Genomic DNA, 15,228 nt, shown 5'->3' with positions numbered 1-15,228 from the left:
TCCCTTTATGTTAGATGGTGTAAATGAATGATGGATGTCTGTTATATAGGGATATACGATCAAACCTTACCCACTTACAATGGGAACCCTTATAAAAAGGGCCAAAATGGACACCATCAATTCACCATTAGGGATCACACCACAGTGCATTACACCTAGGGAGCTGTGGCGCTATTACACATCCTTTCGAGGAGTAGTACTATCATTCTCTCAGTGGATCTACAGTATCGTTCACTTGATACCTAACAGATTGCTAGCAAGTGACAGCAACCATATCAAGACATATAGTATTTCACTCAAGCTCAATTTTTAAACCACCTTTCAGTAATGTTCTCTCTGAGTAATAATTTTAAAAAGTAAACAATAAAGTTTGAAATATATATCATTACCCCTAAAAGGATTGGTTGGTTGGTCAGCTGACCGTATTTTGATTTTTGTTAAAGTATGCTGAGAGCCCTATAGGGACAAAACCTGGTTTTATCATGCGGAATGCACACGGCCGGTGCCCCATGTATTACGGAACAGCCGTATGTGGCCCGCTATACAGCCACGGGAGCACTACGGCCGTGTGAAAGAGGCCTTATACTGATTTATATGCCATGTGCCTCTGACCTTACTTCTACAAGATAATAGTGACCTAAAGCTGTCTATAAGATCCTATAGAAGTGAGGTCACACAGGGGCACATAGTATTATAAATCATAATAATGCCGTGTGCTCCTGCAAGTCCAGAATGGAAGATCACGCTCATACACGGAGTGTGATTCCTACAATGGATCTGCTCTTTACACCAACTGATACAAAGTGAATGGGGAGGAATCGTTAATTTCTAGCGATTAATTTGTTTTCCCTTAGTCCTAACAGTGGCACAAATTGGGTATTCTGCCCCTGTGGACTGGTTAGGACAGGTGGAACTTTTAATAAATTAAAACTAAATGAACATACGCCCTCCCTCCCCCAATAAAAGAGGGGGTGTCACCCCCAGGCCCTTGTGTAGTTGCAAGAAGAAAAAAGAGAAAAAAACAACAGCTTTAAAGTATAACTAAGGGGGGGATATTTGTGTGCCACTGTTAGGACTAAGGGAAAACAAATTATTGTTAGAAATTAACGATTCCCTTACGTCCTAACCAGTGGCACAAATGGGGATTAAGCAAGAAGAAACCCCCATAGGAGGGTCCTCAAGCCTCGTGGAAGCTAATACTGTCCAGCCAAATGAGGAATAGCTATGTATTCTACAATCCACTCTATAGTGTGAGATAAAGGTGGAGTGAGAACTCCAAGAAGCTGACTTACAGATCACATCCAATGGAATCGAGCTTCTCTCTGCAAAAGAAGTAGCCACTGCCCATGTAGAGTGGGCCCTTACAAACTCAGGAGGCTCCGAACCCTGAGAGATATAGGACTCCTGAATTGCCTCTTTAATCCATTAACTGATGGAGGGCTTAGAGGCTTTCCTCCCCTTGTGGCTACCGGAAAAGAGGATAAGGAGGTTCTCATCTCTCCTAATACCTTGGAGCGTTCCAGGTAAATCCTAAGACATCTCGAAATGTCGAGGGGAGTGGAGCCAAAGTCAGAAGGGAAATCACCTGGTTAATGTTGTTTAAAAGAAGGCACCTTTGGAATAAAGGTAGGCAAGAATCTAAGTAGCACCCGGTCTTGCAGGAACTTAGTGTATGGCTCAAAAGCGGAAAATGCCTGGAGCTCCCCAACTTGCTTTGCAGAGGTAATTGCCAACAAAAAGGTGATCTTCCAGGTAAGGAACCTGAATCCCACCTTCTCTAGGGGCTCAAAGGGGGGAGATGATAACCCCCTGAGCACGACCGTTAAATCCCAAACAGGGACAGGTCTAATTACTGTTGAGACAGGCTGAAATCGCTGAAACCTGCACTTTGAGGGTAGAAGGTGACAACCCCTTGTCCAGACCATCTTGCCGAAACTGAAGAATGACCGGTATGAAAGCCTCAGTGGATGTGTGATGATGCATAGAACACCAAGATGAATTTTTTTTCAAAATTCTTGAGTAGGACTTGATAGTAGCTTCCGATCTAGAGTGCTCTAAGGTTCTCAAGACAGACCCCGATAGCCCTTCTATCCTTGGAAGGGACTGATCAACCTCCAGGCCGTCAGGTTGAACATTTGAAGATTTGAGGAGATCTGAGTGTCCCCCGACACCAGTACTCTCTTTGGGGGAAGCCTCCAAAATTGACCCCGACTCATCTGGAAGTTGGGTAAACCAAGCTCTCTTTGGCCAGTATGGAATGATGGCGATGACTGAAGCTTAGTCCTGCCTGATTTTCATCAAGACCCTCGGTACCAAGGAAATTGGAGGGAAGATGTAGGCCAGCCTGAACCTCCACGGCATTGACAGTGCATCTATTGCCACCTGGTTGTCTTCCCTGTAAAGGGAGCAATACCTCTCCACCTTGGTGTTGAACCTCGTTGCCATGAGATCGATCTCTGGCATGCCCCACCTGAGCGTTATCTCCTTGAAGACCTCTGGATGAAGTGACCATTCTCTGGTTGGAAGACCTCGGCTTGGACGATCCGTGATCACATTGTGAACTCTGCGAATGTGAACGGCTGATAGGTGGGTGAGGTTCAGTTCTGCCCAATCCAATATCACCCCTATCTCTCTCAGGAGACTTTGTGACCCGTGCATCCCTGCTTGTTGATGTACAGTACAGCGGTCATGCTGTCTGAATGTACCTTCACTGCCTTTCCTCGAATGAAGGGAGCAAAATGAAAAAGAGCGAATATGATCTCTCTGATCTCCAGGAGATTCGATGACAGGAGATTTCTCCTTTGGTGTCCAAGATCCTTGGACTGTCTTGTCCAGAAGATGAGCTCCCCAACCTACTAGGGATGCATCTGAAGTAAGTATGATCAATGAGGGCTGGATCAGGGACTTGCCGTCCTCCAGTTGAGACCACCATCTTAGGGAGGATCGGGCATGGTAAGACAGGGAGTGCATGGCATTGAGTCCCACCGGACTGTGATTCCACTTGACTAGTACCTCCGACTGAAGCGGACACAGATGCCATAATGCCCAAGGCACCGCCTCTGCAGTTGAAGACATTAGTCCCAACATCTTCATCAATGTACAGATCGTTACTTCCCGTGGTATTGAGAGAGAATGGGCTGTCTGCTGAACGGATCGCCTTCTCTCAGGAGTGAGATAATTAGTAATCTTTACTTAATCCACCACGAACCCCAGGAACCTTACCGAGGTGGCTGGCAGAAGTTGGGACTTGTCCCAGTTGATTATCCATCCTAGCTGATGAAGGAAGGCAACAGCCCGTTGAATGTGTTGGGACAGGATCACTTGGGAAGGGGCTCTGAGGAGCCAATCGTCCAGGTAAGGAACTATGCTCAGACCCTGAAGCCTTAGAGCGGCCACCACGGACACCACCACCTTGGTAAAAGTGTGTGGGGCTGAAGAAATCCCAAACAGGAGGGCCACAAACTGGAAATGTTTTAGGACCCCCCCATCTGTGCCGCGATCCTTAAGAATCTTCTGGACCCAGGATGGATAGGAATATGGAGATAAGCATCCTTGAGGTCCAAGGTTGCCAAGAAATCCCCCAGCAAAAGAAGATTGGTCACTGACTGGATAGTTTCCATATGGAACTTCTTTCGTTTGATGAATCGATTGAAGTACCTCAAATCTATAATCATCCTCCACCCTCCGGTACTCTTGGGTAACAGAAAAACTGGGGAATAGATCCCTGCTCCCCTCTCTTGGACAGGGACCTCCTCTAAAGCCCCCTTCTGAAGATATTCTAGAACATAGTTCTCTAGAACTCTTTGCTTGCTGCAGGGAAGTAGCCTTGTCTGGACGATCTTGTGGTAGCCTTGTGAAATGATGCGAAGGACCTATTGGTCCTGGATATAATCCTGCCAAAAATATAGAAAATGTTGTAGGCGACCGCCTACGGGAATGTGGGGAGCAGGGAGCACTGAACATCCAGTCAGACCGGCTAGATACCAAGAGCCTCAATCAGAGCGTCGAGGAATTCTTGGGGGGCTAGATCCCCTAGAGGATCTTCCTCCTCTCTGGGAACCCCAATCTCTCTGGGCTCTGGGTTAAGGTTCCGGCCTGGAACCATACCTTTTGCTCCGACCACGAAAGGACTGTTGAGGAAGGGACTTGCCCTTCTTGTCCGACAGCCCTTCCATTAATTGGTCCAGCTCTGCCCCAAAAATCTTGCCGGGTTCGTAAGCCATAGCGCAAAGGTTGTGCTTGGACATAGTGTCCGCTTCCCAACCGTCGTCCAATGGAATTAAGGTCCTCTTTGACAATTTAGAAATGGCCATGTCCACCTTCGAGACAGGCCCCCAAGATGACACCTGATCCTCTTTCAAAGGAAAAAACGACTTGAACCTCTTGGTCAATACAGGACCCTTCTCCGGTTTCTTCCACTCTGTCTTCATTAATGACAAGTGGGAACTATCTGCTTTAAAGGCCCTGGGCCCCTTAGAGGCAGAAGATGAGGCTTCCCCCGGATCAATGTCCTGGTCCCCCGACCGGATGGATCTAGACAGCCGCTGGGCTTTCTCAGGAGGAAAAAAATAAGAAAAACCATCTTCATCCTCAGAGGAGGAAGAGACTGATCCCTCTCTTAAATCCTGAGCCCCCGACACCTCCATGGCCCGATGAGGAGAGGAATGTCGTCGGCATTTGGACACCAAAGCATGTTTCAATTCTTCTATGGAAGAGTTCATTTGGCTTATGTTCGATTCCATGTAGCCCTTCACCCAGTCTACCACCTCATGGACCATCGGTTCCTGCTGGGGGAGTGCTTTGGCCCTACAGGGCGGGCATCGGGAAAACACATTAGAATCTCGTGATGATCACGGCACTCTATCTTTTACTGACTGGTTCGGGTGCACGTTTCGGTATGTTCCTGGCTCCACCTCTTGGAACGTGTAAATATTCAACAATAATAGACAGCACTCTCATAAAACAGCACTCTAATAAAATCAATTAACCAAATTTGGAGTGCTGTCTAAATTGTTGAATCGGGAAAACACATAGTTGTCTTCCAGCACAATCTGGCAATCATGGCATTGTAGGTGATGTCTTTTGCCAGTATTCTTTCTGCTGGGCTCCCGATCACCGTCCCCGGTAGAAGACATGGCTGCAATACAAGAAAAAATAATCAACCGCAAAATTTGGAGAAAAAAAAACAATTATAAAAAAACCTGAATTGCTAACCGCAAGAAACAAGAACTTGCAAGCAAAACTGCAACTGCAACAAATTCAAGATAAATCTGCGCTCCAGGAGACCGAACTGGGAGAAACCCCAGCTTTAAATAGACCTAACTGGCGCCAAAAGCTCAAGCTCTGCCCCAGAAGGGGCGGGGCTCCATACACAGACCGACATCTACTATCGGCCGGGCAGAAGGGGGAAGTGACATCACGTGACGACACTTCCCCAAGATCGCGGCGCCCAGCTGCACACGCGGGATGCCGCTACCGCATGGGGAAAGCGCCGAGTGAGGCACTCCTGCAGAGGTGAGTGCCTAGAGCAAGAGACCACCCCCGGCCTCAGCACAGTCAGGACGCAACCGAGCGTCCCGACCAGAACGGCGGCAAAGCTCTCTCCCCGCTAAAAGAAGCAAAAGGAAGACAATTATACAAAAAAAATAATAAGCAAAGAAACGGAGGAGAGGGGACCAACCATCCTAGCTGTCCAGAGGACAGAAAAAAAACACAAGAGCCTGGGGGTGATGCCCCCTCTTTTATTGGGGAAGGGGGGGGCATATGTTCATTTAGTTTTAATTTATTAAAAGTTCCACCTGTCCTAACCAGTCCACAGGGGCATACCCCATTTGTGCCACTGGTTAGGACGTAAGACAATGATCACTACTACAGTCTTTCCTCTGTCATTCAGTTCTATTGATTATTGGCAGCACCTCCCTGAGAACAGGGTGATGTGCTGATGAAAGTGGTCAGAGCCCTGTCTGCACAGCCAATGGATTGGGACAAGCCAGGGCTGTGCTCCTTTCTCCAAAATCCTGAGAACCCATAACACCCTCATTGGCTGCCTCTATGTCAGGGATCAGCAACTTTAGGCACTCCAGCTGTTGTGAAAGTACAACTCCCAGCATGCTCCTTCTGTGGGAGTTCCGCAAACAGCCAAGCAAGTGTGCATGATGGGAGATGTGGTATCACAACACCTGGAGTGCCGGAGGTTGCTGACCCTTGCTCTATGTCAGGGTTTCTCAACTCCGGTCCTCGGGACCCACCTACCAGTCTGGATTTGAGACTATCCCACAGAATGAATACCTGTGGTAAGTCCTGATGCATTGACACTAATTATATCACCTGCTCAATACTAAGGAAATCCTGAAAACATGACTGGTAGGTGGGTCCCGAGGACCGGAGTTGAGAAACCCTGCTCTATGTTATGGTCACTCCAGCCTTAAAGGGAACGTCCACCTGAGGACATTGTTTTCTATTACAGCATATGACATTAAAAATGAACAACATATTGTGCCTACAGTTACTATGTATGATTTTGTTTCCATGGTAACGGACTACAACCTGTGTAGTGGGATACCAAAATCATAATCACTTATCTCTTCCCTAATTGTTGCTAACATACATTATAATAAGAAGGAATCTAGTCACTTGGTGAGGCAGTTCCATTTTGCTGCAGTATTGATAGAATTCCTCTGAACCGCACTTCTGAAACACACCACTAGGTGGCACTCGCTATTTTAGCGCTCACACCGCTCCGCTCTATGTTTTTTGCCGGTAGTTTCCGGTTACGGACTTCCGGCGGTGTGACCCCTGAGTGTTCCCGCACGTTGAGAAGACATGTCGTCTCCATCTGAGCTGCCCCTGGAAACCTCTCTCAGCGGAGCCAGGAACCCGGACGAAGAGGAGGACGACGATGACGAGGAGGTGATTGATATGGCGTCCACTGTCCAGGGTGCCCAGCCATAATAACGTGCCAGTCACTGGGCACCTGGTCGCCCTCGTCACGTGACAGCTGGTTGTCTCCATGCCCAGGTGTCACCGGGGCCCTGGAATGATCACTGATCACATCGATGGCTCCATAATGATTCTCTGATTAATCTGCTCCATCCCCCTCATTGCTCCAAAGTGTCACCTGTCATGTGTGTGCCCTCCTGGCACTGATTACTATAGAGACCCGCCCTCTTGGAGCACATATATGGCCATATATATGCAGCATCCTTCTCCAGGCTGTGATAGGGAACTAGGTAGCATTCAGCAGATCAGGGAGCGCAGCACTGGAACCATTGCCCCTCATCTGCCCATAATGCACCTGGCTTCCTAAAGACGTCAATTTACCAACCTGAAGGACACTGCATCGTCCCAAGAGTGGCACCGTATATGTAAAAGAGATGCAAGCAAATCCTAACCAGGGCTCTACTTTATGAATAACTGGTATTGGTGTATGGAGGATCTTCTCTTAACCCCTTCACAAGCGGACAATTTTCCAGTTTTGCGTTTTCATTTTTTTCTCCCAGTTAGGGCAACAGCTATCGATTATTTTAGTAATCAAGTATTCTATCAATTAATCCAACGATTAATTGTGTACTCTAATAAGAAAAAACTAATTAAAATAACATTTTCCTTTATAAAAACTCATCAGTCCTCAGTGCCATCAGTCCTCTCTGCTATCAGCCCCCCCCCCCCCCCCAATGCCAGTCCTCTTTGCCATCAGCCCTCTATGCCCCCCCCCCCCCCCCCCCCCCCCCGTAATACTTACCTTTCCTGCTTTCCTGGAAGGGTGCGCGGCTGTCCGGTATGGAGTCCGCAGGAGAAGGACCGCAGTGTCTTCTTCCCAACATGCACTGGGACCTGACGTCATACAGCGTCAGGCAGTGCATACTGACGGTGTGCACCCCAGGCCCATGTCAGTGCAGCGCAGTGCCGACAGGAGACCACGGAGCGGTGAGTGATAGGCTTCACTTCACTCACGCTTCGTGGTCACGTGATCAAAACGAATCCTTGATGTAGAAAAACTGCATCAAGGATTTTTTGGTGTCGATTACATGGATTAATCTTTGCAGCACTCCTCCCAGCATGCCCAGAGTCATACATTTAGTATTCTTCTGTTCACACAGCCATATGAGAGCCTGTTTTTTTAGAACAAGTTGTACTTTCTGATTTCCTCATTTAATATTGTATACAAAATAGTAGGAAGCTGGAAAACGATTCCAAATGGGGTGGAATTGAGGGGAAAAAAACACATTTCCTCAGTGCGGTAACAGCACAATTACAGCACACCACAGTTATATACCGTATTTTTCGCCCTATGAGACACACTTTGGTTTTAGAGGAAAATAAGAAAAACATATTTTTCATCAGACCTCAGCTCAGACCCCCAATGTTAATAAGTCCCCCAATCAGACAGACCCAGTGTGAATGACCCCCAATCAGAACACCGTTCAGACTCCCATGATCAGAGAAAATAAATAAATCAACTGATCTCTCTTGTTCTGGATGTCACCGCCGCTTCTGAGGCACAGCGCTCCTCCTGGTTTTCCTTCCGTGCTGTGCTGAGACCCAATGTTACAAAGTGCCGCGGTCGTCACGCTGTGCACAGTCCCAGCGTAGCTAGCGGCCAAGGAAGCTGTGAGCACAGAGCCCATGGGGCGCTGCATTCACTGCTTCCCGGTCCAATTGTAATGGAAACAGTCATTATTTGCCCCATAAGACGCACTGACTATAGTAACTTGAATTGTGTAAGGGCCCATTTTTTTATATTTTTTTTTTTGTGTGGGCGATCTATAGTTTTTAAGGCCCCTTTCACACGAGCGCGTATTCAGCGCGGATGCGCTGCGTGAGTTGAACTCATTGCACCCACATGGAATACCGACCCATTCTTTTCTATGGGGCTGTTCACATGAGCGGTGATTTTCACGCATCACTTATGCGTTGCGTGAAAATCGCAGCATGCTTCTCTTAGTGCGTTGCGGTGCAATAATCCACGCAACGCAAGCCCCATTGAAGTGAATGGGGTTGCGTGAAAATTGCAAGCATCCACAAGCAAGTGCGGATGCGGTGCGATTTTCACACACGGTTGCTAGGAGACGATCGGGATGGAGACCCGATCATTATTATTTTCCCTTATAACATAGTTATAAGGGTAAATAATAGCATTCTGAATACAGAATGCATAGTAAAATTCTTCTGTGAAGAAGTTCGGGTTTGGGTACCAAACACGCGTGATTTTTCTCACGCGAGTGCAAAACGCATTACAATGTTTTGCACTCGCGCTGAAAAATCACGGGTGTTCCCGCAACGCACCCGCACATTTTCCCGCAACGCCCGTCTGAAAGGGGCCTTAATGATACCAGTTTGGAGTGTGCATGGCTTTTTCATCAGTTATTTTTCAAATGTTTTTGGGAGTCAAACCCACAATCAAAATGGCCAATTTGAGATGTGTGTGTGTGTGTGTGTGTGTGTTTTTTAAATCTGTGACCTCAACACTTAAACTTGACTTCCTTTACCAACTACAATCCAGTGGCGCTGCTCCATTCTCCTTCCAAGTCTGTGGCCAGTGACATATTGTTGTGGCTGCAGTGGTGATGCTCAGTATACGGCTACAAGCACACGACCGTATGTGTTTTGCGGTCCGTTATATTGTTTTTGCGGGGCTACAGAACGGACATACTGATGCAGACAGCACAGAGTGTGCTGTCCACATTTTTTTGTGGACCCATTGAAATGAATGAGTCCGCATCCTATCCGCAAAAAATAAATAAATGGAATGGACACGGAAACAAAATAAGTTTGTGTGCATGAGGCCTACTACTGCAGCCAATCTCTGGTCTTGTGCCATACACGATAGAGGCCGGTGACAGGCTGCAGGAGTATACAAGATGTCACTGGCTGCAGCAGTGGCAGCACTGGATCTGGAGCGCAGAAAGGTAAGTTTAAGAGTTTGGATTCTTTTACCAGGCTCCCAACAGTGACATAAAAAGTACAATGTACAGTGTAGTGTTAGTGTATGGTGTGTACACACACAGAATATAGGAGAAGCAATCACTGTGACGTTCAACAACCATTCAGAGAGTATTATCATTATCTCTACTTTTTTTGATAAATGAGGCCCACTGTGTATAATTGTTTAAAAGGATTTTCAAATTCTTGGCCTATCCTCAGGATAGGTCATCAGTGTGAGATCGACGGGGGTCTGACATTCAGTACTCCCACCAGTTGGCTGTATGATGAGGCCGTAGAACTCACCAGTCCCCTTGGCCTCCTCACAGCTTACCAAGCACAGCACCAGCAACTGGATAATGACCATTCCTGGTATTACAGCTTGGCCCCATTCACTTGAATGGGACTGAGCTACATCTAGGGCCATGTGGCTGATGAACATTACATCACTGGCCTAGGAAGAGGCCAAAGCACTCATGGACTGCTGCAACCTCTTATAGCTGATCAGCAGGGATGCCAGAAGTTGGACCCCCACCAATCTCCATTGATGACCTGTCCTGATAATAGGCCATCAATAGAAAAATCCTTTAATACATTTCCTAGTAGGTGTGGTTGTTAGAAAAACATTTTTCATTCATGTGTGTTCCTTTATCCAGCTGGATGAGACGTTATCGGAAAGGTTATGGGGTCTGACAGAGATGTTTCCAGACAGTCTACGGAGTGCTGCTGGAGTGACACTTGACTTCTCCGTTGGCGCTGCCAAAAAATGTTATAGGTAGGTGACTTGCCTGGATTCAGTTTTTTCTAAGGTAGATGGTCTTTTTCTCTTGTCAGCTGATCTTTACGCAGATATTTAAGTGTACAACCTTTCTTTCAGCTAGATACCGGTGTAGGCACTCTCTGATGTGAATGGGAAATGCATAAACAGCCTAGTGCACTTAACCCTCCGTTCATAAGATGCACACAGCTTTTAGCTTACACGTTCTGTCTAAGCCCAGGTTCACACAAGTGTAATACAAATGTATTTTACAGTTGCAAGAAAAAGTATGTGAACCCTTTGGAATGATATGGATTTCTGCACAAATTGGTCATAAAATGTGATCTGATCTTCATCTAAGTCACAACAATAGACAATCACAGCCTGCTTAAACTAATAACACACAAAGAATTAAATGTTACCATGTTTTTATTGAACACACCATGTAAACATTTACAGTGCAGGTGGAAAAAGTATGTGAACCCCTAGACTAATTACATCTCCAAGAGCTAATTGGAGTGAGGTGTCAGTCAACTGGAGTCCAATCAATGAGATGAGATTGGAGGTGTTGGTTACAGCTGCTCTGCCCTATAAAAAAACACACACCAGTTCTGGGTTTGCTTTTCACAAGAAGCATTGCCTGATGTGAATGATGCCTCGCACAAAAGAGCTCCCAGAAGACCTACTATTAAGAATTGTTGACTTGAATAAAGCTGGAAAGGGTTATAAAAGTATCTCCAAAAGTCTTGCAGTTCATGAGTCCACGGTAAGACAAATTGTCTATAAATGGAGAAAGTTCAGCTCTGCTGCTACTCTCCCTAGGAGTGGCCGTCCTGTAAAGATGACTGCAAGAGCACAGCACAGACTGCTCAATGAGGTGAAGAAGAATCCTAGAGAGTCAGCTAAAGACTTACAAAAGTCTCTAGCATATGCCAACATCCCTGTTAGAGAATCTACGATACGTAACACACTATACAAGAATGGATTTCATGGGATGATACCACAGAGGAAGCCACTGCTGTCCAAAAAAAAATTGCACGTTTACAGTTTGCACAAGAGCACCTGGATGTTCCACAGCAGTACTGGCAAAATATTCTGTGGACAGATGAAACCAAAGTTGAGTTGTTTGGAAGAAACACACAACACTATGTGTGGAGAAAAAGAGGCACAGCACACCAACATCAAAACCTCATCCCAACTGTGAAGTATGGTGGTGGGGGCATCATGGTTTGGGGCTGCTTTGCTGCATCAGGGCCTGGACGGATTGCTATCATCGAAGGAAAAATGAATTCCCAAGTTTATCAATACATTTTGCAGGAGAATTTAAGGCCTTCTGTCCACCAGCTGAAGCTCAACAGAAGATCGGTGTTGCAACAGGACAACGACCCAAAGCTTAGAAGTAAATCAACAACAGAATGGCTTAAACCAGACATGTCCAAGCTGTGGCCCTCCAGCTGTCCCAAAACTACAACTCCCAGCATGCCTGGATAGCTTACAGCTATTAGAGCATGCTGGGAGTTGTAGTTTTGAAACAGCTGGAGGGCCGCAGTTTGGACATGCCTGGCTTAAACAGAAGAAAATACTCCTTCTGGAGTGGCCCAGTAAGAGTCCTGACCTCAACCCGATTGAGATACTGTGGCATGACCTCAAGAAAGCGATTCACACCAGACATTCCAAGAATATTGCTGAACTGAAACAGTTCTGTAAAGAGGAATGGTCAAGAATTACTCCTGACCGTTGTGCACGTCTGATCTGTAACTACAGGAAACGTTTGGTTGAAGTTATTGCTGCCAAAGGAGGTTCAACCAGTTATTAATTCCAAGGGTTCACATACTTTTTCCACCTGCACTGTGAATGTTTACATGGGGTGTTCAATAAAAACATGGTAACATTTAATTCTTTGTGTGTTATTAGTTTAAGCAGACTGTGATTGTCTATTGTTGTGACTTAGATGAATCATGATCAGATCACATTTTATGACCAATTTGTGCAGAAATCCATATCATTCCAAGGGGTTCACATACTTTTTCTTGCAACTGTACATCTGTATTTTGGACTTGGGAACCTGGCCCAACCGTGGGTTTACGGGCCCAAACAGCAGCATCATAGGGATCTGTAATGCTGTGAGTTTGAGTTAGGTAAACTGCTTATTGGGCCTGGTCACATATCCAAAATAGGCAAACAAGCCCTCGTGTGTGAACCTGGCCTTGGGTTGAAGAACATGGAGATGACAATGCGTTTGGTGGGCTTGTTTGCCTAGTAATTCCTGCGTTCTCTCCACAGCTTTTCACGCTCTGCGCTATGGATAGGAACCACCTCATTCATGATTCTAGTATTACCAGTGGTGTTTGAGATAGAGAAGCTGCAGATGGAGCAGCAGCAACAGCTACAACAGAGACAGGTAAGATATAAAATGGCAAGCTGCAATCGTATCTTCCATTACAACACTTCTGTAATCATTTGTAACATGCTGTGGGTCCGGTGGAAAGGAAAATGCAGGATGCGTATGGCTGATATCGATGTCTTGCGGATCTGCGATTTGTGGACCACAAAAACACATAAGGTTGTGTGCATGAGGCCTTAGGGTTATAATAAGCTACTGCATCAAAAGGCCAAACTCAAATTTTTTGTGCCGGACTATTACTATTGTTCTTCACATGGAATACTGGCAGACTTACACATGAGAAAGAACTGTGGGGGAATTTATCAAACCCTGTCATCAAAAAAAGTTGCAATATGGCTTTGCAACATTTCTGAGTTATTTGCGTAAATATTTTGATGTTATACATTTTTCTCAAGTCGCTCCAGTTTTAAAAACATGGGAAGAAAGGTGGGAGCGGTTTAACCTGCTGAGCTGTTTTAAAGGCGTTGGGGGGGGGGGGGGGGGGGCTGGGGAGGTGGGGTGCAACTTGGCCTTTGGGGAGACCTGTAAAGGGAAGGTTACTTATCTGCTTCCTGACACTGGCTTCCCTCTACCCCTCCTGGGCCTGCAATGCTCTGCTGGACTCCTCCGACACCGCCTGCAGTCAATAACTGGCAGAGAAGGAGCCTTCTCTTTACAGGTGTGGCAAAGGGAGGGGGAATTTGCCAAAACCTCCCATTCTTGCACCAGCGGAGAAAGCGGGGTAACATTACCAGACAGAAGTGTAAAACATTGTGCAACATATGATAGACTTGATGCAAATTACAGCAACTCAGACTCCTGACTTTTGATTCCTCTCATGATAAAACTTGGTCCATGCTTTACAACAAGCTGGGCGCCAGATAGTGCTCCCAGCTCCCCTCTGGCTTCTCCTTGCCTGGCTTGATTCTGCAACATGCCCTTGTTTCCGCACATATTTCTTTACACTATGCGTGGATGGTGTTTTCATAATCTCATCCACACATTTCATTGTGTAAATTTCTGCTGATTTACAGAGTAGAGTGCGTGTTGCAAAGCTGCAGCAATACTGTTAAGTGTAAATATGGTTTGATTCCTTGGGGCACAGGATTTTCTCTGCGTGCATTTTTATCATTTTGTCCTTTGTTCTTCAAAAATTATTTTGTTCTTTGTCCTGAGACTGAAGTTGCTGGGCAGGGGCCTTTTAAGATGCTAAAGAATATAACCAGACAATGTGGAAAGTTTGCCATTACATTTGAACATTTATGTTTTATTTTCACTGTTTTCTAATGTGTTTTTTTATTCTTTTCACTTAGATTCTTCTAGGACCGTCCGCAGGGATGTCTGGTTCTCTCCCACCGCTCCCTGGGAAAGTATAATTTCCACAACTTTAGTCATTTTGAGATTATTATTTTTTTCCCTTTCCTTTTGATAACTGAGAAAAAGAAAGTAAAAGAAGACTGATTTCTCCTCAGCCATCCGCCTCTTTTGGTGCTCTGCATGGCCTCTGTTCACCAGCCTAGAGCGCCATCATCTGAGAAAATGAAGATCTACAGTTCTTGGTCATGCCTGTAATTGAGAAATGTTGGGGGAACTTTTCGTAGCATGACATGCCATACTTGGGGATTTTTTTGTAACTGTTGCACTCCAATGTAGTCATTCCTTTATGCAACATTTATGTCATGAAAGGTCATATGCTGTATATAGATTTTATGAAGGTGCCTTTCACTTCTTCAAGGCGTAAATATTTTATTGTTTTTCCCTCAAATCATCTGTATTAGAATGGAACATAAATGTGAAAAACAATTTGGCAACAGGCAGTGTTGTCCCCGACATACGACTGTACAATGACATGTATTCTGTGCCTGCTGACAACTAAATCTCCCGTGGTTTGTTCTGTCCAAGTGCTTATCCCATCACAACAGGCCCACAAAGAGAGGAGGTTAAAGCCACTAGTGTATAACTGCAGTAACATCTTCAGTCTGCAGGAGTTTTACCTGGAGAGACCATTTTGTTATAATTTCATGCTTTTGTGTTTTCAGTTTTATTTTTGACTATATTAAATCTAAAAAGGATAAGTATATCTTTGTTTTTATTGGAGTTGTAAAATCACTGAAAGAAAGTGGCCTAAAAGGGAGGAAATGCTCAAAAACCCCAAGCACTGTAGCGT

General features: G+C 45.7%; 1 protein-coding gene across 1 annotated transcript; it reads left to right on the top strand.

The window, feature by feature from the left end:
- Positions 1–6,778: 6,778 nt before the first annotated feature.
- TOMM22 (translocase of outer mitochondrial membrane 22) lies at positions 6,779–15,139 on the top strand. The gene is made up of 4 exons (XM_044301462.1): positions 6,779–6,909; positions 10,578–10,696; positions 12,962–13,079; positions 14,375–15,139. Exons 1-4 carry the CDS (start codon positions 6,823–6,825, stop codon positions 14,435–14,437), a joined length of 387 nt encoding a protein of 128 aa, XP_044157397.1. The 5' UTR covers positions 6,779–6,822; the 3' UTR covers positions 14,438–15,139.
- The last annotated feature ends 89 nt before the right edge of the window (positions 15,140–15,228 follow it).

This window comes from Bufo gargarizans, chromosome 7, assembly GCF_014858855.1.
Source record: "Bufo gargarizans isolate SCDJY-AF-19 chromosome 7, ASM1485885v1, whole genome shotgun sequence".
Taxonomy (NCBI): Eukaryota; Metazoa; Chordata; class Amphibia; order Anura; family Bufonidae; genus Bufo; species Bufo gargarizans.
Note: the sequence above shows the minus strand (reverse complement) of the source record. Positions and strands in the feature narration are given on the sequence as shown.